The 22,921-nt window shown below is 38.2% G+C and overlaps 1 protein-coding gene across 5 annotated transcripts in view; it reads left to right on the top strand.

The window, feature by feature from the left end:
• The window catches only part of LOC148220021 (nipped-B-like protein), a 167,515-nt gene that overhangs the window by 40,797 nt on the left and 103,797 nt on the right, over nt 1–22,921 (top strand). For all 5 annotated transcript variants that reach the window (XM_088155481.1, XM_088155479.1, XM_088155480.1 and 2 more), the window contains 7 exons: nt 344–487; nt 2,129–2,294; nt 3,392–3,522; nt 9,925–10,024; nt 10,972–11,123; nt 12,204–12,364; nt 18,873–18,966. In XM_088155481.1, the coding sequence (XP_088011607.1) occupies nt 424–487; nt 2,129–2,294; nt 3,392–3,522; nt 9,925–10,024; nt 10,972–11,123; nt 12,204–12,364; nt 18,873–18,966 (868 nt within the window). In that variant the 5' untranslated portion in view covers nt 344–423. The remainder of the gene's footprint in view (nt 1–343; nt 488–2,128; nt 2,295–3,391; nt 3,523–9,924; nt 10,025–10,971; nt 11,124–12,203; nt 12,365–18,872; nt 18,967–22,921) is intronic.

Below are 22,921 nucleotides of genomic sequence, written 5' to 3'. Positions count from 1 at the left end.
TTGCATTGGTATCGTATAACCTGAGCAAATTGTCTTTTGATTGCCTTATGTTGCATCTTTTTTGGTGACAGACTCTGCTTCTGAAACCAGAAGCTTGCCTTTTGATTGCTTAATGCCATTTGATATTTAAATTCTACATTGTTCTACCTACTTTTGACAAAATTTGCTTACTATGCATCAGAGATTATGGTCTATGTTTCATTTATATTATTGAATTTAAAATTATTTTAAGTAAACTGAGAGTTTTAATTTGGTTTTGTGTTTTTTTTTTGGTTTTTTTTTGTGTGTGTTTTTTGTGTTTTGTTTTTTGTTTGTTTTGGTTATTTTTTTTTTGTTTTTTTAGTGCTTGGGAGATGGGAAGTAATGATAGCTGGCACCTGAACTAAAATATCTGTGTAGTCGCTACCATCCCAGAACTTCAGGATGAATGGGGATATGCCTCATGTTCCCATCACTACTCTTGCAGGGATTGCTAGTCTTACAGACCGTAAGTACTCTTTTTTTTTTTGTCTTTGCTATGTTCCCTTCTACCTCTTCACTAAATATACCTGCATTTTCCAAATACTAAAAATAGTTTTATTTTTAAAGTTCTTAAAAGTAAATCTGTTCAAAATCAGATTTGGTATTAAAATATTTCTTTTCCTTGCTAGAATTTTAAAAATATATTCAAACAAAATATGCTAATTGAAGCATGTAGGTTAAAAAAAGCACCTTTAAGTAAACCCAAAACAAAAAAAAATAGGAATTTGTTGTTTTGAATATAATTCGATAACATATCTATTTATAACAAATAAAGAAAAACATATAAATTATGAAATACTTCTCTAAAACATACATGTCATCATCTTCACTGGAGAGAGAGAGATGATTAGACTGATGTTCACATAGAGAGTTGTGGAATGTTCTGAATATACTTGAAACCTAGTTCCTTAGTTTTGGACAAAGTACAAAAAAGTTGCTCTAATTAACAAGTGCAAAGAGTGGCTGCTAGAATGGAAATAAGCAACTGAACCAATGAAGCTTGTTTCTTGGCTGTGAGTTGATGAGGTGTGTGTACAGTCTTTAAATATGTCAGGAAGACAAAATGCAAGGAAAGAAAAAGAACTATTTACATTAAAAGCTGATGTTGGCACAAAACCAAATGGTTATAATCTGACCAAAAATAGATTTCTAGTGCAAACTTAGAGATTTATCATTACTATAATGAAGTCCTAAAACAGTCATTCCAATAAGAGAAATCAGGACAAAGATGCATCTTTTTTATAAAGTGTAAGCAAAAGTTATAGCTTAGTTGTCTGTCTGAGGATAACTGGACTCAGTGGTCCAAGTGCTTATTCTGAGCTCTTGTTTTATTATTATGCTGTTGAAATGTGAAGACTTTTCAAGAGACACTGAAAGTATATACCCAGCAATTGAATTTAATTGCCTATAGTAAAAAAAGCAAATGTATTCAATGGGGGGGAGGAAAAACCACTTTGTATCTTTCTGATATTCTGAATTATTAAATTGGAAGATGCTGCTTATGTATTTATATGTGTATATAGGTACCATTATGTGTGTATAATAACGGGCCGTCAGGACACAAATCATAAGTTTCTGGGACAGTTTTCTAGCACTAATTATTTGCAGGTATGGTTCTCAAGTCAAAATACTTAACTGGTAGAAGTCACTGGCCAGACTCCTGGTGCAAGAGTTTCTTAAAACCTTTGGTGGGATTAGCCCTTGTGTTAGGTGTGTTTGCTTCTTTCTCTGTCATATTTCTCTGATGTTCAGAAAGTTAGGAGTGCATGAAAGAGAAAGGCATGTCACTGCTTCACCTTATTTCTCTCTGTATGAAAAGAAGGTACTGGAATTGACAAGTCCTGTTGCCCTAAAAACATGGAGGACTTGATGAGTAGAGGCAGTAGAGTAGGCTCAATTAACTAGCTGAATTTATACTGTTTTAATAAATGTTTTGCCGATCTTGCTAATTTTTTCAAGTTTCACGTCTCATTCAAGGTAATTAATGCAAGTAATGTAGTTGTCAGATTTTCTTTCTTAATCACATGAGGGAGTAAAAAGGTGTCCATCTTTGTATGTTCTTGTTTCATGAAATTATTCTGAACTCCTTTCTATTTTCTGATAACAGTTTTGAACCAGCTGCCTCTTCCATCGCCTTTACCTGCTACCACAACAAAAAGCCTGCTTTTCAATGGACGGATAGCTGAAGAGGTGAACTGCCTTCTGGCTTGCAGGGATGAAAACTTGGTTTCACAGCTCATCCACAGTCTCAATCAGGTGTCAACAGATCACATGTATGTATTTTGAACTTCAACTATATCAGATCACCATCCTTATTACTTTAAATTAAACTGAACTGAATTGAGAAGGGTGTTAGTATCTGACAATTAGAACATGCAGGTTTTTTATTAGGCTAGCTTAGCGGATTACTGCTGTATAAGACTCAGTTGTTTCCACTAGAATGCTAGTAATTGTCTGACAGCCCTTATGCATAACTAATTTTTTTAATAGATATGCTGCTTGTTCCATTCTTGCTAGTTAGGAGTGCAAACTTTGTGGTATTGATTGTGCAAAAGTCATTTGTGTTCCACTTTCGTTAGTTATGTACACTGAAAAATTTTATACCCAGTATTACACAAAAATATACTTTTTTGAGACACCCATGCACGATCTATGTCAGTTCTGATTAGATATTGAACTTAAAATATTTAAGAATTGAGCCAGCAAGTATTTTTTTTCATTTTTCACTGGTGTTCTTTGAATTGTCTTATGTGGACAGCCCTTTCTTTTTTCCTACATGTTCCAATCTATTATTTTGATCAATTGAAAGTAGCTCTTCAAAGTCATCAATAAAAAGAAAAAGTGAAAATATGGATGCATTTACAGAAAATTTTTGAAGGTTCAAAGGGAATCCTGTGATGTCAAAGATATGCCAATTTCCCCTTCTAAAATAAAAAAAATTCAGTGTTGGACTGCAATGTGAATGTTATGCATTTATGCATATCTTATTTTCACTTCTACAATAGTACTTTCTGGATGTTATGACAAAGCATTCTTTTATGGAGAAGATCACAATACAGAAATAGACATAGGAAACATAATAGTGTGAAACTGACAGCCATGTATATATAAGTGCTTATGAACAGAAAATAATTTTGAAGACTAGCAGGAATACCTTTTCTGCCATTCCTTTAGCATGAGAGGAAAAAAGGAGATTTAGAGAATAGTGGTGCAGTGTAGATTTGGTGGGTTTTTTTCTGTATTTTAACAGTAAAATGCTGTCGTTTGGTTTTGATTGGTTTTGGTTGTTTGGGTTTTTTTACTTGACTCATGGTTTCTTATAATTTGAGTATGCATTTGCCTCTTTATTTCCTTACTTCCAAAATTCCAGAGAATTGAAAGATAACCTTGGCAGTGATGATCCAGAGGGAGATATACCAGTCTTGCTGCAGGCTGTCCTGGCAAGGAATCCTAATGTTTTCAGGGAGAAAAGCATGCAAAACAGATATGGGGTGCAAAGCGGTAAGGATTGTTGATTGATTTTTGATTGAGTTTTATGTTGTTCTGTAAATTTAGGGGGCTGATACTAACCACAAATATGTAGGGAGCACAACTATGATATTTATGCCTTATCTTGTATTTGATAATGATAAAAAGCTATGTGTCATGACATCTTCTAAGAGTGATTGTATTAGAATAAGCACAGAAATACACTCTACTAAGTGCTTTTGTAAAAAATAATGTTGAGTTTCTCTGCAAAGTTTAATTTCTAGGATGAGTGATTAGATTTTATTTTAAAGTAAATTTATTTGAATTTCTTTATAGATAGGTTTATTTATTTGTCTTAGTGAATTGAAGTTGGGAACAGATGCTTTGTTCTATATTGAAAATCTGTACAATTAAAGTATATCACTGTAGTGGTAGTTTTTAATAGTTCTGAGGTAAAGAATAAGGTTAAATTAACCATATGTAACATCTCCTCAGCAATTTGTGATGCCCTACAGATTTTACTGTTTTGATAGCTAATTCTTTTCTGAGGTTTAGTGAGATATACTGCTAGATAGCAAAGATGGAGAAGGGGAGAGACCAAGCACAGGATTAATTGGACAGATTCTACTTGTAGATCTGGAGACTTCTTCATCTGCACCTGAAATATTTTCTTTAAATACTAAACTATGAAATGAGTAGGGGGATTTTCAGAGTTTTCACAATGTGAGGGTAAAGCTTTGCTAGCATTGTAGAGATATAAATAGAAGTGTTACTGGAGTCCACAGGGAATAGAAAGTGTTAGGGTGTTTTTGGAGGGAGAAAAATAATAAAATTTGATTATTAAGTTCATTCACCTAGTCTAGTGAGTAAAAAGCAATACAACATTTGAAAAGAACGTGCTAAGGACAGAACACATAATGTTCCTTGAAAGAATGCAGAAATTTCCAGGAATGAAAATGTGAAAGGCAGTGCTAAATATTTAGTAGGTCATTGATACATATATCCTGAAATTTAAACTATGAGAAGAGTCTCCAGGTTCTGGGTTTGGAGGTAGCTGTTGCAGAGTATAATTTTTCCAGCTGCTGGCAGAGTTATGACTGTCCTGACAGTTTTTGCATAGTGGTTCCACAAAGAACATATACTTGTTCTGGTTTTGGTTTGGATATAGTTCATTTTTTTCTTAATAGCTGGTACAGTGGTGTGATTTTTTGATCTAGTATGAGAATGATGTTGATAACACACATTTTCCCACCAGTTTTGTAGAGTAAATTAATTCTTTTCCAATGCAAAAGAGAGGCATTATTTATGAAATTGTTTGTTCCAGCAGAGGCTTTTGAAAGAAAGAAGTTAAAGCAAGTTTCTTTCTAATTTTTGCTAATTCCATGCTTCAGAGGGGGAAACACTTTTGCTGCTTAATTCAATAGATTAAGAATAATCCTTATTGAAATGAAACCACCTATCTTTAGTAAATGTGCTTTTGCCTATGCTTGAAAGGAGGTACTAGTACAGAATTAGAAAATGATTAAACATAAAACTTAAAGGCAAAGTTGATGCTATTTTAATAAAGTTTAAAAAGTGCTTTCAGAGAACCAAAAGAGATCAGACTTTAAATCTTCCTTGAATATTTAATTTTATTTTACATAATTCTGAATACTTGTACCAGTGCAAACATTGCAATGTAAGTGTGAAATTGGAAACATTGAAAGAAAGGGGGAAGAGGAGAATGTTTAGAAAAGCTAGGTGAAGTGTAGCTTTATTTTCTATGGAAAAAGGCCATAGTCTTACCTGGGAAAAGGAGGATCTTTAAGCTAGATGCTGGCAAATTGTGGCAGCCATGTTAGCTGTTAGTACATCCCATTCAGATCTCCAAGGTCAAAGGAGAGTATACTGATGTGCTCTGGCAGCAAAGGTTGGGCTTTCTTCTGCTTTCTGAACATATTTTGTAATCTCTGTGAAGTCATGATTTGTAGAACACTTGAGAGTTTGGTAGAGATCTTATATAATACATTTTGCCAGCCATAAGAATGAAATTTAGGTTCTTTTCTAGTATTTAAAATTAATCTCTTCTGTTTTCCTTACTGTCTTCTTTCTGAATATTGTCCTTTTGCCTTCTGTTGAGTCCAGCATGTGATAAAGTCAGTGCTGGGTACTGGAATCCAGTATTTGTAATGCCTAGAACTGAGAAGGAAAGAAGGCACTGCGACCTCATGTCTATTTAATCTGCCTGGGGTGGGCCTCTGCACCATGATCCCTTGAGCATCAGTTCCAGTATTAGTATGGACAAACTGAACTCAAATTAATTTCTTCTAGCCTTCTTTTCTAATGCAAGAACAGAAAGACCACCTGGCTAAAGAACTACATTAAATGTGGAGTAAAAGTATTGGTTCAGTACAATTTGTCAGGAAAAAAAAGCCTCTTCAGAAACCTAAATATTATGTGTGGAATACATGTGAATATAAGGAAAAGCACAAGCAGAATTCTGTGCTGATGTTTTTTCCACAGTCAAATTGATTTGTAGCTCAACACTAAGTTTAGAGCAAGAATTGATTTTAGTTATGATTAACAAATAGTGTAATAAAGATGTATTATCTGAATACTTGTTTTGTATCCTGGGTGCACCACCCTCCCCTCCCCAAATTGCTGGCATGTTTTGTTTCAGGTAAAGTAGCAGCAGTGTTCAAACCTTTATTCCATGTCTTTTGATAATAGCCCCACTGTTGAAACAGGGTTCATACAGATAAATTTTTTAACTAGCTTTTTCAGACTGTTTTCTATTACTAGGTTGTCTGAACAGACTGTATCACATCACTGTGCAGCATCAGTACAAGGGCAACATGTTAATTTTATTTTAGACCTCTTTAATCAAATGAGAGAGAAAGTTCTGGGTGCTGTCATAATTATTTTAAATTGGGCTATTATTTAATTTCACTTTTCATAATATTTTTTTCTCTTCTCAACACTGGCTTTGTCTTTCAGCAGATATCTGTTAGATCAGCTAAAATACCATATTACAATAGGTTAGTCTTCATAGCATAGCTTAGGATGCAGAAAGGACTTAAAATTCACTTTAAACTAATTACTTGTGCACTTTTGAGAATTAAAATCTTATGCATCTTTTTCTAAGCATCAGTTGCTTTGATTTTTTTTCATCTATAGAAGAATTATAATGCACATGTAAAAACGAAAAACTTTGTAGACATATGCTTTCATTAAGATTGTATATTTAACTGAAAAATTGCCTGTTGGTGAGCAATCTCTGCTTAAGCATGCATGACACTTTAATGCAGTTTAATCATACAAGACTTTTTCTGTGATCTTGAGCCGTGTTTTTATGTTCTTTGGCAGTAGGAATGCTAAAATGGATTTAAGCATATCCCTTTTTTCTGAGCCAAAAAAATACATTCAAGACTGGGAGTATATGTTAAGGATAGAAATTTGGCCAATACCCCCATGTGCTGTGCAACCCTTTAGAAGGACCGCAACAAGTTGGAGAGTTGGGAGAGAAGAACTGTCTGAAATTCAACAAAAGCAAATGCAAGGTCCGGCACCTGGGGAAGAACAACCCCAGGCACCAGTACAGGCTGGGGGTGATCTGGAGCTCCTGGTGGACAAGTGTGTGCCCTTGTGATGAAGAAGGCCAACAGAATCCTGGGATACATTAGGAAGATCATTGCCAGCAGGTCAGAGAGGTGATCCTGCCCCTCTCCTCACCTGCAATGCTATGTCCATTTCTGAGCTCCTCAGGACAGGAGAGACATGGGGCTCCTGGAGCGGGTCCAGCAGAGGCTGTGAGGATGATTAAGGGACTGGAGCAGCTCTCTTATGAGGAAAGGCTGAGGGAGTTGGGTCTGTTCAGCCTCGAGAGGAGACAGCTGAGAGGGGACCTTATCAATGTCTGTCAGCGTCTGCAGGGAGGGGTCAGAAAATGGACCAGGCTCAGCTCAGTGGGGCCCAGCAATGGGACAAGAGGAATGGGCAGGAACTGATGCCCAGGAGGTTCCACCTGGACATGAGGAAGAACTTCTTTACTGTGCAGTGAGCGAGCACTGGAACAGATTGCCCAGAGAGGGTGTGGAATCTCCCTTGCTGGAGATATTCCAGACCCATCTGGACACAACCCTGTGCCATGTGCTCTGGGATGACCCTGCTGGAACAGGGAGGTGGGACCAGATGACCCACTGTGGTCCTTTCTAACCTGACCCATATCCTGTGATTGTGTGAATGTTATTACTAGGATGATGTTTTCTTGAAACAGCATTACCAACAATCAAAATTAAAGTTGCATTTAAAAGAAATTCTTAAGTATTTTAAGGTATGGAAATGCACAGTAGAGCCATAAATCTGCTGCTTAGTGATATGAACAGCAATGTAAAAAATGTACAAGAAGCTGTTTCAGTGTTAATGACCACAGACTAATTTCAACTCCTTTTTAGACTAAATGTTTTGGCTTATTTTTACTCGTTCCTCATTACATCATTACTAGACAGACTTGTTATCTGTCTGAAAACTTTAGAGAGACTGTTGTGATGTTTGTTTTTTTTTTGTTTGGTTGGTTGGTTGTTGTTGTTGTTTGGGGGGTTTTAGTGGGGCGAGGGGAGGGGGATGGGCACTGGGGACTTTGGGTGTTTTGTTTGTTTGGTTTTTTTGAAGTTATCTAGATTGTCTCCTCTAACAGGGATAAAGAGGTGAGAACTGCCTGTCACAAAATAAGTTTTAGGGTTTTTAAAATGGCATTAAAATGTATTACTTTTTATATTTTCTGTCATACTTTTTTAAACCAAAAGCATGTTTTAAATTTACGGAGGATAAAAGAGATATATTTTTCACGTATTTTAAAAGTGCAGTCTTTGTTTTAAGCATAAAATGAAACTTCTGCATAGTTCATACTCATACTGGCACATTCTGTCAGCTTTCTGTACATGAATGTTAAAGGTTAGTAGTTTGACTAACTACTACCTAGCTGTGGTGCGAGTGGCTGTGAGAGGTGAGTGGGCAATGAGCATGCCAGATGCCGCCTCTGACACCTCTGGAGTTTCCTCCTCACTTGCCTCTGTGCAAGGCAATCAGTGTTCATTTAATCAAATTTTGCAGGAGTTGAGGAGTCCACTTCTGTTACTCTGGACAATAAAATGTCCTCTGTACTAAAGTATGGAGGTCTCTTATTTTTTTTATTTATTTATTTTTCAGCACAATATGAGAATTTCACTCCTGCTCTGGGCTAGTTTGTCTGGGCTAATATACTTGGAATGCAGCACTTCATACCTACCAGGAGGTAGTAATGGCTTAATTCCTGGGGGATTATTCCATCACTTCTTTGTTGGGGAGAGGGGAAAAGAGGATGACAGGGAGGATTTCTGAAACTAGCTTTGCTTGTGTGAATATTGCAGTAATTCAAATCAGTGATAGTAATGCAAAGATTGATGACTCCCAAACACTCTGGATTAGTCAGCCATCTGTCGAAACTTAGGTTTAAATATTTGCATTGCTGATGTGCTTTTACCCATGGCTTTGGATCACTTGCTGTGGCTTCCCAAGCTGCAGTGTGTATATGAATTCTGATGCTGTTTTAGCTGCAAGACGTTCAATTCTATCATTAAAATCACCTGGTTTAAAGCCATATAAGTTCTTGTGTACCTGTACCATTTCAACTTCCAGTGTTATGTGGTGGTTAGAAATTCTTTATATCTGTATGGAAGAGAGAAAGCAAAAAAGATTCATTTAAATTCTCCCTAATAAAGATGCAAGTTAGTTCCAGGCCCATTGGTACTTGTGGCTTGCCACCTAGTACAACTGAATTTTCAAAGCATGACTGTGGGAATCTACAGGCTGTTGGCAACTACAGATGGGATACTGATGGTTCTTTGTAACTGAAAATATTTAAGCACCTTCTTTGATAACATTCCTTTTAAGTGTGGTGGTGGTGGAATAGAAAGCTGTTGTCCCTGGGTAGAAAGGAACCACTAGGGCATTAGGAGAGCAGGGAGAATATCTTGCACCACTCAGCCTGAGATGATTGTTGTACTTGATCTAAAAATGGGAGATAAGTTTTCTGTGTTCTTCTGACTTGTGAAGTTTCCAAATTTTATTGGCACATTGAGTACTCCACACACAAGTCTGGGGTGTGGAATATATGGCCTGTTATAAAATGTTACTATTTGTTAGCAGGTTTTTGGCTAAGGAACAGAGGAGAGAACTGCTGTTGATATTTATTATTGAATTAATACTCCTTTAGGGAACATTCTTTTTATGTCATGGTGTAAAATGGACATCTTACATGAAATCAATCTTTTTAAAATATTTTCTAACAGTTGTAGGTAGAAGATGTCAATGTTTGTAAAGTTTATAATCTCTTTGTATATAATAATTTCTGAAATTAGAGACTTCATTGATTAAAAAGGAAATGCATGTAAAGTAATGCTGCTATCTTCTTAATAGGGATGATGATGTCGCAGTTTAATATTTCTCAGAATTCCATGAGAGGTAGTCCTGCATCTTCTAATTATCAACAAACCACTATCTCACATAGCCCTTCCAGGTAACATTCTCTTTTAAATGGGGCGGGATGGGCAGCAAACTGCAAATTCTGTCTACAGTGACAGTCAATTCTTGTTGCAAGTATGTGAATGGAAGGTGATCAGTGTCAGGATATATTTTGCATTTGTCTGACAGCAGGGTGAGTTTCTTCAGCTGGCAAAGCAACATCTTTTTGCTAGTGAGTAATCTTTGTATTCTGATTAGTCAGGATTCCCTGCTGTCCCTCCCTCACATAATTTTGGCAAACTTTCTTTCCTGCTAAAATAATACCCCTGCCTCCTGACACCCCTACAGCTATTCTCTACCTGTGGCAGGAGGACAGGAGAGAAGAGGCTATGTGTTCCAGCATGTATAACATTACCAGTGTGACAGAAGGGTGGGAAAGAAGGCTTGTAAAAACATGGAATACTGCTGTAACAGTTACACAAAAGGCTGCTCAGAGGAGGATAGGCCCAGTAATTTGACCAGTCTTCCATCAGCTTTCTCATAAACTTTCTGGTTCTTTTTCAAACTTGAGTGTCAGCAAGTAGCATGTATCTATAGAATCATTTAGGTTGGAAAAGACCTCTAGGATCATCAAGTAGAACTGTTAAACTAACACTGTCAGGTCCACTACTAAACCATGTCCCTAAGTGACATGTACACACATTTTAAATACCTCCAGGTTGGTGACTTAATCACTTCCCTGGGCAGCCTGTGCCAGTGCTTGACAAACCTTTTGGTAAAGAAAATTTTCCTGATACATAATCTAAACCTCCCCTGGAATAACTTGAGGCAGTTTCCTCTTGTCCTGTCGCTTGTTACCTCCTTTCAACAATAAAGTGTTCCCTGAGCCTCCTTTTCTCCAGACTAAAGGCCCCCAGCTCTCTCAGTCTTCTAAAAGAAATAAGAAATTTGTATAAATTTCCTCTTTTCCAACTTTTTCTAACTTTTTAATTTTATTTTTAGCCGGTTTGTGCCACCACAAACAAGCTCTGGTAACAGATTTTTGGCACAACAGAACAGTCCAGTGCCTAGTCCATATGCTCCTCAAAGTCCTGCAGGATACATGCCATATTCACATCCTCCAAGTTATACACCACATCCTCAGATGCAGCAAGGTAATGCTTTTATAAAACATTTATTTTATTATCCTATCTCATGTCAGCTTTATCTTCATGTGTGTGTTTCACAGCTCTCTATTTTCTTTGAAGGGGTCACATGCTTAATGCAAATCTTGGAGTTGGTAGGGATTTTTTTGGATATGCTTAAGCTTTGCTTTCCTGACTGTCTAGTGGTAGTATTTATTTTATTTCAAAAAATCCCAGAAGAATCATTGATTCCAACTCTTAAGTGAATGGCCCATGTAGGGATTGAACCGGTGACCTTGACGTTAATGCTTCTCCTCTATGTACACTGATTTTTCATAGTTGTCACATATACATGAGAATAGAAAAATAAAGAAACCTAAAACTTTTTATTTGTTAGCTATGGCAATTGTTTATCTGTATTGGTGAAAACATACTTTTTGCCAGTGTAATGTAAATTTTGCTGCCATCTTATTTAACCTTACCAAACCTTTCCAGTGTAGGCTAGGCTAAGTTGGCTAGAATTATACTCAAGGTATGCAGTAACTGGCAAAGATGACCTTTAGAATGAATGGATTTCTTTGTTCTTCCCTTTTCTAAAAACAATCTTGAACAACATGAACACTGTTAAGTATCTAGGCATTATCCTTTCTTCGAAGTAGAATTTGTTGCATTCTTTTAAATCATCTGTTCCTGAAGTTTAGTAGTGTGCTTAGAATTTATATAGCTGTTCTGTATGTAATGTTATATGTCTCATGAATACCTTGGAAATTAATAAAGGTAGCAAATGCATATTATATAGAAGAAAATAAAGTTTTCTATAACCTATGAGTATGATGCTGACTGTAATTAGGATAGATGTGGAGTGAAGCTTGGCTAATCTGTACATGGAATTTAGGTTTAAGATTCTCTTGAAAATTCAAAACTTAGATATTAATTTTATTCAAGGTATTTGTGGAAAAAGGATTCAGTGAAGAAAGTTGGGATTCTTGTTCCAATCCTAGACCTCTTGCATCCAACTCATTAATAATATGGCCTTTTCTATGAGATTTTTTAGAGTTAATGATTGTGTGAATATATTGGTATAGTTATTTTTATTTTTCTGTATTTCAGCTTCAGTATCCAGTCCCATTGTCACAGTTGGGATGAGGAATCTCCATGAAAATAAAGTTTCAAGTCAATTGTCTGGAAATTCAGCTAATCATCATGCTGATAATTCTAGACATGGCTCAAATGAAGACTATCTACAGATGGTGCACAGGATAAGTAGTGATGTATGTTACCTAGATATGTTTATGATGATAAAACAAATATTTACTATGATAAAGCAAGTATGTGTTTAGCTGCCTTAAAAGTCAGATATTTTATGGGGATGCTGTTGATTAATAAAACCACTGAAAATATATCTTGGTTTCAGATGTGTGCACTCAACTGTGCAACTTTAATGTGCAAGTTTTAGGATTTTTCTAGATCTCTGTCCTTTGGAACAGTTTGTAACATTGATTCTGATGAAAGTATAAAAAGTAAAAAATATTACTCGTGAGTATTATAGAGAGATGGTAGAGTCTCTCTGCAATTATTGTATCAATATATTGATGTAACAATACTAGATTCTAAATAGGTTTATAGTTAACGTGTCTTTCTGAAGATTCCCCTGTCAATTAGATGAGACAGTTGCATAACCTATTCAGTAATATAGTAGTGTTGCCAAAGGCAAAAATTCCTTTTAATATTTTTTCTTACAGGTCTGTTATGTGCTTTTATGGCCTGGTTTATTTATATGTTTTCCCAGTGACTTTAGTTCATGTGGGAGAAATTATTGCTAAAGTATTGAATATAAATGAAAAAAATCAACTTTTGTCCATGGTATTTTCAACTTCTTCACTATCTTAATGAGCATCTCATCCTGTGGATGAAGCATGTTGTGACTCTTTACAAGTTTGGCACACAGTCTCTTAACACCTCCTAAGAGGACAGCACTTAAGTTTCATTTTTATTTTTTGATTTTACTTCTTTGCACTGTGTGGTCTTAGTGATGACTACAACAGTTACAAAACTTGATCAAAACCTGGTGACAAGCGGGCCTTTTTTTGACCTTTTTTTAAAAGATGTATTTAATTTACCTTATGAAAACTAGGGGGAACTCTTATCTTCCTAAATTAGCTTGTGGAAGCAAAAAACTGTTGTATTCAACAAGTGTATTGATAACACCAGGCTACCTAAATCTTTACAGGGATTAGTACACTGGAACTCCAAGAGAGTTATTAGTTTTATTAGTCTTCTCTTTTTAAATGAAAGAATTATGCTGATGAAAAATATTAGCTAAGAAGTAATATCTTAAACAAGAGAGTTTTGTAAGGAAGGAATCTATTTTAATGTACAAGCTCATCAGGTATTTTTCTCAGTCTCTGCTTCAGCAATGCAAATTCTTGAAAATAAGAAACTGTTCTTAGCATTAAATGAATATATATCCCCCAACTACTACCTCTCTAGTAGGTCACCCCCAACCTGTGCCGGTACTTGGGGTTATTCTTCCCCAGGTGCAGGACCCTACACTTGCCCTTGTTGAACCTCATTAGGCTTATCTCCACCCAATTCTCCAGCCTATCAAGGTCCCCCTGAATGGCAGCACAGCCTTCAGATGTATCAGCCACTGCCCCCAGTTTTGTATCATCAGCAAATGCAACTGAAGTGCATCTACACCAATGCATGCAGCATGGGCAACAAACAGGAAGAACTGGAAGCCGTGGTGCAGCAGGGAAACTATGACACAGTTGCAATCACGGAGACATGTTGGGATGACTTGCATGACTGAAATGCTGCAATGGATGGCTATAAACCCTTTATAAGGGATCAGCAAGGAAGGAGAGGCTTTAGATAGTTCTCGTATGTTAGGGAGTGTTTTGATTGTCTGGAGCTTTATGATGGTACCGATAGGGTTGAGTGTTTATGGGTAAGAATCAAGGGGAAGGCCAACAGGGCAGATCTCCTGATGGGTCTCTTATAGACCACCCAGCCAGGATGAAGACAAAATGTTCTATGAGTAGCTGGGAGAAGTCTCGCGATCGCTGGCCCTTGTTCTCGTGGGGGACATCAACTTCTCAGGTCTCTGCTGGAAATACAGCACAGCAGAGGAAACAGTCCAGGAGGTACCTGGAGTATGTGGAAGAACTGGCACAGCTGGTGAGTCAGCCAACCAGGGGAGGTGCCCCACTAAACCTCCTGTTTGTGAACAGAGAAGGGCTGGTGTGGGATGTGATAATTGGAGGCCATCTTAGGCAAAGTGATCATGAAATGATAGAGTTTTCTGTTCTCAGAGAAGTAAGCAGGGGGGTCAGCAGAACTGCCACCTTGGACTTCTAGAGGGCAGACTGGCCTGTTAGGGAGCCTGGTTGAGACAGTCACTTGGGAGGGAGTCCTGAAGGGCAAAGGGCTCTAGGAAGGTTGGATGTGTTTTAAGAAGGAAGTCTGAGAGGAGCAGGAGCAGGCTGTCCCCATGTGCCGAAAGACAAGCTGGTAGGGAAGAAGACTGGCCTGCCTGAACAGAGAGCTTTGAATGAAACTCAGGGAGAACAAGAGAGTGCATCACCTCTGGAAAAAGAGGCAGGCAGCTCAGGAGGACAAGGATGTTGTGAGGCCATGCAGGGAGAAAATTCAAAGGCCCAAAGCCCAGCTAGAACTTCATCTGGCTACTGCTGCAAAAGACAACAAAAATTGATTCTACAAATACATCAGCAACAAAAGGAGGGCCGAGTAGAATCTCCATTTGTATTTGATGTGGAGGTAAACATAGTGACAAAGGGTGAGGAAAAAGCTTGGTATGCTACTTAGACCCCCTCATATCTATGGGGTTGCATGGGATCCAGTCAAGGGTACTGAGGGAACTGGCAGAAGAGGTCACCAAGCCACTGTCCATAATTTACCAGTAGTCCTGGCCAACTGAGAAGGTCCCAGGTGACTGGAGGTGCCAATGTGATAAACAAAAAGGCTGGAAGGAGGATCCAGGGAGCTACAGGCCTGTCAGCCTGACCTCAGTACCTAAGAAGGTTATGGAATGGATAATTTTGAGTGCAATCACATGGCATGTGCAGGACAACCAGGGCATCAGGCCCAGCCAGCAGGGGTTTAGGAAAGACAGGCCCTGCTTGACCAACCTGATCTCCTTTTATGACCAAGTGACCCACCTAGTGTGTGAGGGAAAGGCTGTGTGTGTGACTACCTGCACTTCAGTAAAGCCTTTGATGCTGTCGCCCACAGCCTTCTCCTGGAAAAGCTGGCAGCCCATGGGTTGGACAGGTGCTGTCTTCACAGGGCTAGGAACTGTCTGGATGGCCAGGCCCAGAGAGTGGTGGGGAATGGAGCTACATCCAATTGGCAGCCAGTCATCCGTGGGGTTCCCCAAAGCTCAGTATGGGGGCCAGTCCTATTTATCATCTTCATTGATGACCTGGACAAGGGGATCAAGCGCCCCCTCAGTAAGTTTGCAGAGGGCACCAAGTTGGGTGGAAGTGTTGATCTGCTGGAGGGCAGGGAGGCTCTGCAGAGGGATCTGGACAGGCTGGAGCAATGGGACAAGGCCAACTGTATGAGGTTCAACAAGGACAAGTGCCCTTGGGTCACAACAACCCCATGCAGCTCCAGGCTGGGGCAGAGTGGCTGGAAAGCTGTCCACAAGGAAAAGGACCTGGGGGTGCTGAACAACAGCTGCTGAACATGAGCCAGTGTGTGCCCAGGTGGGCAGGAAGGCCAATGGCATCCTGGCTTGGATCAGAAATGGTGTGACCAGCAGGACCAGGGAAGTGATTGTCCCTCTGTACTCGGCACTGGTGAGGCCACACCTCGAGTGCTGTGTCCAGTTCTGGGCCCCTCACTGCAAGAAAGACATTGAGGTGCTGGAGTGAGTCCAGACAAGGGCAACAGAGCTGGGGAGGGGTCTGGAGCTCAACAAGTGGCTGATGGAGCTGGGGGTGTTTAGCCTGGAGAAAAGGAGGCTCAGGGGGGACCTTCTTACTCTGTATGACTCCCTGAAAGGAGGGTGGAGCCAGGTGGGGGTCGGGTTCTTCTCCCAGGGAACAAGCAATAGGACAAGAGGAAATGGCCTCAAGTTGTGCCAGGGGAGGTTTAGACTGGATATTTGGGAACATTTCTTCATGGAAACGGTAGTCAAGCATTGGAACAGGCTGCCCAGGGCAATGGTTGAGTCACCGTCCTTGGAAGTGTTAAAAAATGTGTGGATGTGGCACTTGGGGACATGGTTTAATTCTCAGCATAATGGTGGTGCTTTGTTATTGGTTGGACTTGATGATCTTAAAGATGTTTTCCAACCTTAACAAATCTATGAAATTCATTCAAAACTGACCAACTATGAAAACATAAAGCATGCCATTACTGTTTGGTTTAATGGGAAAAAGACCAAGGGTTAAAAAGTAAGTATACCTTTAAAAACTGATTTTAGTAGCCATCCTACAGAAAACAATTTGAAGAAGTTGAAGTAATTCAAATTTTGCATTTATATATGAACAATCGAGTTAATCATAATGTTGCACCTTTTTTAAAAGCAGTGTTACCATTGGCAGCGATAGTTATGAACAAGTATTATTAAATAATAAAATCTAAAACTTTGTTTATCTTTTTTCTTAGCTTTAGGATTTGTTCTTTAAAAGTTACGAATGTCTGCAGGATATTGTGTATTTGCAATATTTGAGTCTATTAAATCAGCAAGCATATAATTGATAGCTCACTGTGCATATACTCAAGTAAAAGACCATTTTTTGAGAAACCCGAGAATCACAGAATGGCTTGGGTTGGAAGGGACCTTAAACGCCATCTAGTTCTAACCCCCTGCCATGAGTAGGGACACCTTCCATTAGACCAGGTTGCTCCAAGCCCCATCCAACCTGGCCTTGAACACTTCCAGAGATGGGGCAGCCAGAGCTTCTCTGGGCAACTCATGCCAGGGCCTCACTACACTCACAGGGAAGACTTCCTTCCTAACTTCTAATCTAGATCTACCCTCTTTCAGCTTTAAGCCCTTGTTGCTTGTCCTATTGCTATACTCCCTGATAAAGAGTCCCTCTCTGGCTTTGTTGCAGGCTCCCTTCAGATATTGGAAGGCTGCTCTAAGGTCTTCCTGGAGCTTTGTCTTCTCCAGGCTGAAGAGTCTTAATTCTTTCAGCCTTTCCTCATAGCAGAGGTGCTCCTGCCCTCTAATCATCTTGGTGGCCTCTTCTGGACTTGCTTCAGCAGGTCCATGTCCTTCCTGTGCTGGGGAGTCCAGAGCTGGAGGCAGCACTGCAGGTGGGGTCACACCAGAGCAGAGTATAGGGACAGAATCACCTCCTTCAACCTGCTGGGTTACACTGCTTTTGATGCAGCCCAGCCTGCAGTTGGCTTTTTGGACTGTAAGTGCATGTGAAAACATGCCCATAATATATGTTTGTGCTTACATTTCACCATGTGATGAAGTTCTGATCTAGGAAACAGTAAATGATGATTTCTACAGTAGCTGACAAATTTTCAAGAATGGCATGTGTGTACCTGAAAGGTCATCTACCTAGTTAGTTAGTTTAATTAATTTAATAAAAGACATCTTTGCCTTTGTCCTTGGCACTCCATAGGTAGAGGACCTCTCCTGTTCTAATAAAAAATATATCTATAAAAGTTACTAAACTTTTGTTCCCCCCAGTATTTTGGTGGGGGTGATATTTATTATAATTCAAAGATAATTCTTGTTTGAAAAAATAAGTACCTTACTTTCAGTCTATTAAATAAACAAGTAACTGTTACATCAGCAAATTAATTCATTTTGACTTGCAATAGAAAACATGTAAGTTTAAGGTATAGTTCTTTTTATTGCATTGAATCAGAATATTAAATTTCTTTGCACATGAGGCTTTCTCACCCGGCAACAAGTCTTTTTGCAGTTAGAAAAATAAATGTAATTAATAGCACATCATGAGTTTTAGCTTAATTTTGCTGTGGGAGGGGAAAATTTGAATAGAATTGTTTTGTAAATGCCTATGTATGATGAAATTGATGAAATCTGGTTTCTTATGAATTTATTTTCTTTGCCTTGTAAGCACTTTCAGTCCATAAATATCAAACTATTTTCTTTATCCTTAAGCAGTGTGAACTATGCCTTCACAAGGCATAACGTATGGTGGCTGATCTACTGCTATGCATGTGGAAATTGGCTGTTTGGCCATTGTCAGAGGGAGTGTGTAGTTGTCATCCATCTCAGTTGCCACAATGGGTGTGCTACAGATTTTGTTCAGTCCTGATGTGTTTATGTTGGAGGGTATGAATACAAAGTTTTGGTTTGCTTAACTGTAAAAGTAAGATGGTATTCTAATAAACTTTAAGGGTAGGCCAATTTAAAAAATATTGAATTTGTTTAAAAAAGAGAAAAATCTACTTATACTATATTTCTTTCAGTTGGTATTGTAGAGTTCATCTTTCTGTTTTTCAGCTCTTTACTATATGTAACAAAAAGCTTCTAAATGAAATCTTAATGTCAACCAAAATTGCTTATTTAGCTGGAAGACATACATGGATTTATTTCTGTGCACATGTTCTGGTTCTGAATTCTTAAGGCTGATTGTTTTTTTGAATTTTGCCTATATAGTAGTCTAATAGCAGTCCAAATGACAAAGTTTTTTATATAAATAAATATTTTTCTAATATTTTTGTATGCTTTTTCATTCACTCCATTTTATCAGTATATGTACTAATTTCAGTCTTTATCAAGTGTTCATGATTTTTTTTTTATCATGGTCACTTTAGGATGGCGATCCTTCAGTAAGGAATGCTGCATCTTTTTCCTTGAGGTCACCACAGTCAGTCTGCTCTCCATCTGGAAGTGATGGAACCCTTAAAGGTAATCTAGCAGTCATATATATCAATGTATTTTTTCCCAGTTTTAAAACACAGAGTTTAAAGAGGTATTTAGTTAGTTCTCCCAAGTTCTGTATTCCAATAGTACTAGAGTGTGTCATTAAGTTTTGGATATAAAATTATTTTGAGCCCTGATTCAGAAGAAATTTCTAGAAGTTCAAAAATTGACTAATCATAGACAAAGCTCAAATTCATGTAGGACACAATAATTTTAAATCCTTTCCAATATGAGGATTAAATTCTTTAAAGGAATGATTTCAGTTGCTCTACATAAGAAATTATTTAAAGGCAGCATTACAAGTATTGAACTCTTAACCAGCTCAAAACTGTTTTAACATGCAATGCTTGTCTTGATTGCAATAATCAAATTTTATGAACATGAAATTAAAAGTAGTTCAATTAACACAATATATATAGCATAAATGAAGCCTGAAAACCTTAGCTGTGCAGAAGGAATAGGGTAAACTGTCAGTCAGCTGAGAAAATGATTCTTTATGCTAAAATATGTAATGCATGCTGCTGTATGTAATATTCTCCCTAAGAAGCAATGACTGAGATAGATGAGATTTAATAAGGTAGGGGTTTGGGCATATTCTTGCTAATTTAAGTTTTCAGTGCTTATGTATTTGCATGGCAATAGTAAAAAGATGCAATAGTGTCTTCTTCTCTTTAATCCTGAAATAAAATTAAATCTTTATGGATGGTCAGATTAGGTAGAGAGGGAAGAGATGAGAGAGATTCCAGAGAAGGTGAGGGTATTGGGATTGTGCAGCCTGGATAAAACAAGTCTTTGAGGGTGGATGTAGATGATGATGAGGACAGGGAAACACAGATGGGATGACACACAATGGACAGACAGACCTTAGAGCAGTTTCCTCATACCTATGAGATTATCAGAAAGACTTGAGTCAGGCTTTCCACAGTGTTGTGGAGCAAGGATGACAGACAATGGATTTAGATTGAAATGGGAGGTTCTGACTAAATATAAGGAAAACTTTTTTCACTATCAGGACAGTCAAGCATTGGAAAAGCCCAGAGAATCTGTGCATTTTTCATTCTTGGATGTTTTCAAGACCTGGCTGGATAAGCCCTGCATAACATGGTGTCGTGGTTTAGGAGTGATACTTCCCAATTCAGTGCCCCCACCAAGACTCTCCAAAACTACATGCCCCTCTCTCCCATTTTCCCCTCCCCCTCCTTCTGTGGTGGGCTGGAGAGGAGAATTGGAGGCATAAAAGATAAAGATCCCAGGTTGAGATAAGAACAGTTTACTGGAAACAGCAATGAGATAAGAAAAGGAACAGTGACAGCAGCAATACTAATGACAAAGGGTAGAAGAAAGGAAATGATTCACATGGAAACCCCCCTACAATAGCGGATGGCTTCCTCTGCCCCAATTACTCCACTGGAAGGAGCCCCTTCTCCCCAGAAGACATTCCCTTTCCCCTTGTACCCAGCAATGATGTGAGGTAGTATAGAATAACTTCTGGGCCCTGGCCATGCCCTCTCACAGCTACTGCAAAAATTAACCCTGTCCTGGTTGGAACCAGGATACATGGTGTTGCTCACTCTGCTTTGAGCACAAGGATCAACTAAAGGCCTCCTGAGATTCCTTCTTAACTGAATTATCCTATGATCCTGTGACTGCTAAATGATCACTGTGGTTCATCTTCTGCAGGCATATACTGTGGTAAATAGTGATAGAAGAAATGTGGCTCAAATGCAAGTGAGAAGTAATTGTATAGCATGCCAGCATCATCAGTATTTTAGGAGGTTTTGTGCTAAAGGACTTGTTGTGAGACTTGTGTAAATGGCAGAGGCTAAAATGTAGTTTTTTTCTTTAACTCTGTACACAAAATTGATGTTTGAGCTTATTAGTTTAACAACATTGTGAATCTAAGCTACTTCCACTCAAATATATGATTACCATTGTCACCTAAAACTGGGAAATAAACACTCCAAACATTTTTTTTATGTTAGGAAGCAAGCATTGCTTTATTAGCAGCACTGGATGCATGGGGAATTCCCCTCAAAGCATGCATGCCCAGTAACCGAACAGACCAGGTTATATTCCTGAAGCTAATACATATTCATCATATGTCTATTACATTTTCATCACATTTCCCGAATACATGTATATATGCGTGTTATTTCCATGAACATATTTGTATATGAGTAAGGGTCTTTTGAGGGTCTTTGGTGGTCGTTTGGGAACATCCCATTCCTCAAAATTCCCTTTTATGTTCCCGGATCATCTGATGAATCTTTCTTCCTTGAGAGTGTCTCAAATATGTTGTCAGGTCATGATGCACTTCCCTTATCATTATTTACTCCAGCACTCTCTCTCTGTTCTCAAAACTAAGACATCTAGTAGTGCATATTGATCACTGCTATAAGTAAACAAGGAAGCATTAGCTGGCATAAGACTTATTAGTCACAGATGTAGGGAGTTAACAGAAAGCCACAGTAATCTCTGGCATTTATACTAAGCACTGTATGGTACAAAACTGAGCATTAGCCACTAATATAGGGATCATATACTATTGTGCTAAAGTTAAAAGAATTTTCCGACATCTTCCCCCACTGCTGCATAGACTTCTTCTTAAAGAAATATAACTTGCTCGGTAACCACTCAGCCAGAAGAATATTTGAATTATTTTTCTGGTTAACGTTGCTGCTGTTTCAATTGATTGTCTTGAAACTTGTTTTGAAGGTATAGCTTTCATTAATATTTTTTGAAAACAACTGATTGTACAATTCAGATTGTAACATTTCAGTATTTGAGAGGCTGAAAAAGTGGAAGAGGAGTTTTTTGATTTACCTGTACATTAGTTTTACTTATTTCATTGACAAAGCACACAACTGAAATACTGTTACTAATGGTGCTACTATTTTGACTTCTTAAAGAAATTAATAAACCCTGATTGAGAGAACCAGTTCTTGATGCTGCAAGAATCTTATCAGATGTTTACTTCCTCTAATCTTGCATTTTAGAAATGTATTGAAGAGGTGTGGATAATTAGTGCTATTTAGAATATGTGATCCCTGACAGAGGTTTTGGCCTATAATTTGGAGTGAAAGTGATTGGTTATGCTGATAAATTTTCCAGTGACAAATAGCAAGTACCTACACTGAGCTTTTTGTTGCTACTATCATTTGTCCTTGAAAGTTTGGTTGACAAATTGCAAACTTTGATAAAGAAAGTTAGCAAAATAATTAATTGTTTGCTTGGGAGGACAAAAGGAATGGCACTAGACACCAGTCCAGAGAAAAAAACAGGAAGGATGTTATATCTAATCTTTCTTATATAACATAGAAATGTGAGACAATTACTGAAGGTATGTGTACAGATTGCATTTCTGTACTTCTGAGATGGAAGTAGCAAGGACTTCTGGAGACCTGGAGACTGTGATTGTACAGCTCTGAATTACTTCAAGACTGATGTGTCATGATGGATGATTACAGTCTCTTTAGGAGGGATAGGAAGGGCAGGTAAGGTTGAGGGGGTGTGGCACTGTATGTAATGGAGGGACTGGAATGTGTGGAGCTTACAGTTGACCATAGCATGGTTGAGATCCTCTGGGTAAGAATCAAGGGGCAAACAAATAATGAGGATGTAATTGTGAAATTCTTCTATAGACCTTCTAGCCAGGACCATGACACCAATGAATTATTCTTTGAGGAACACCTCTAAATCAACCACCTTTGTCCTTATGGGGTACTTGAACTTGCCAGTTGTTAACTGGGAATATCACACAGCTGGTACAAACATGTCCAGAAGATTGCTAAAACATGTAGATGACAACTTCGTGGAACAGGTCCTAAGGGAGCTAACTTGGAAAGGTGCCCTCCTTGATCTGCTGCTGGTCAACACAGGATATCGTGAGCAAAGTGGTGATTGGCAGCCATCTTGGCCACAGTGATCATGAAGAGATCGA

The sequence above is a fragment of the Sturnus vulgaris genome, chromosome W (assembly GCF_052056855.1).
Source record: "Sturnus vulgaris isolate bStuVul1 chromosome W, bStuVul1.hap1, whole genome shotgun sequence".
Lineage (NCBI taxonomy): Eukaryota > Metazoa > Chordata > Aves > Passeriformes > Sturnidae > Sturnus > Sturnus vulgaris.
This window is presented reverse-complemented; position numbering and strand designations above follow the sequence as displayed.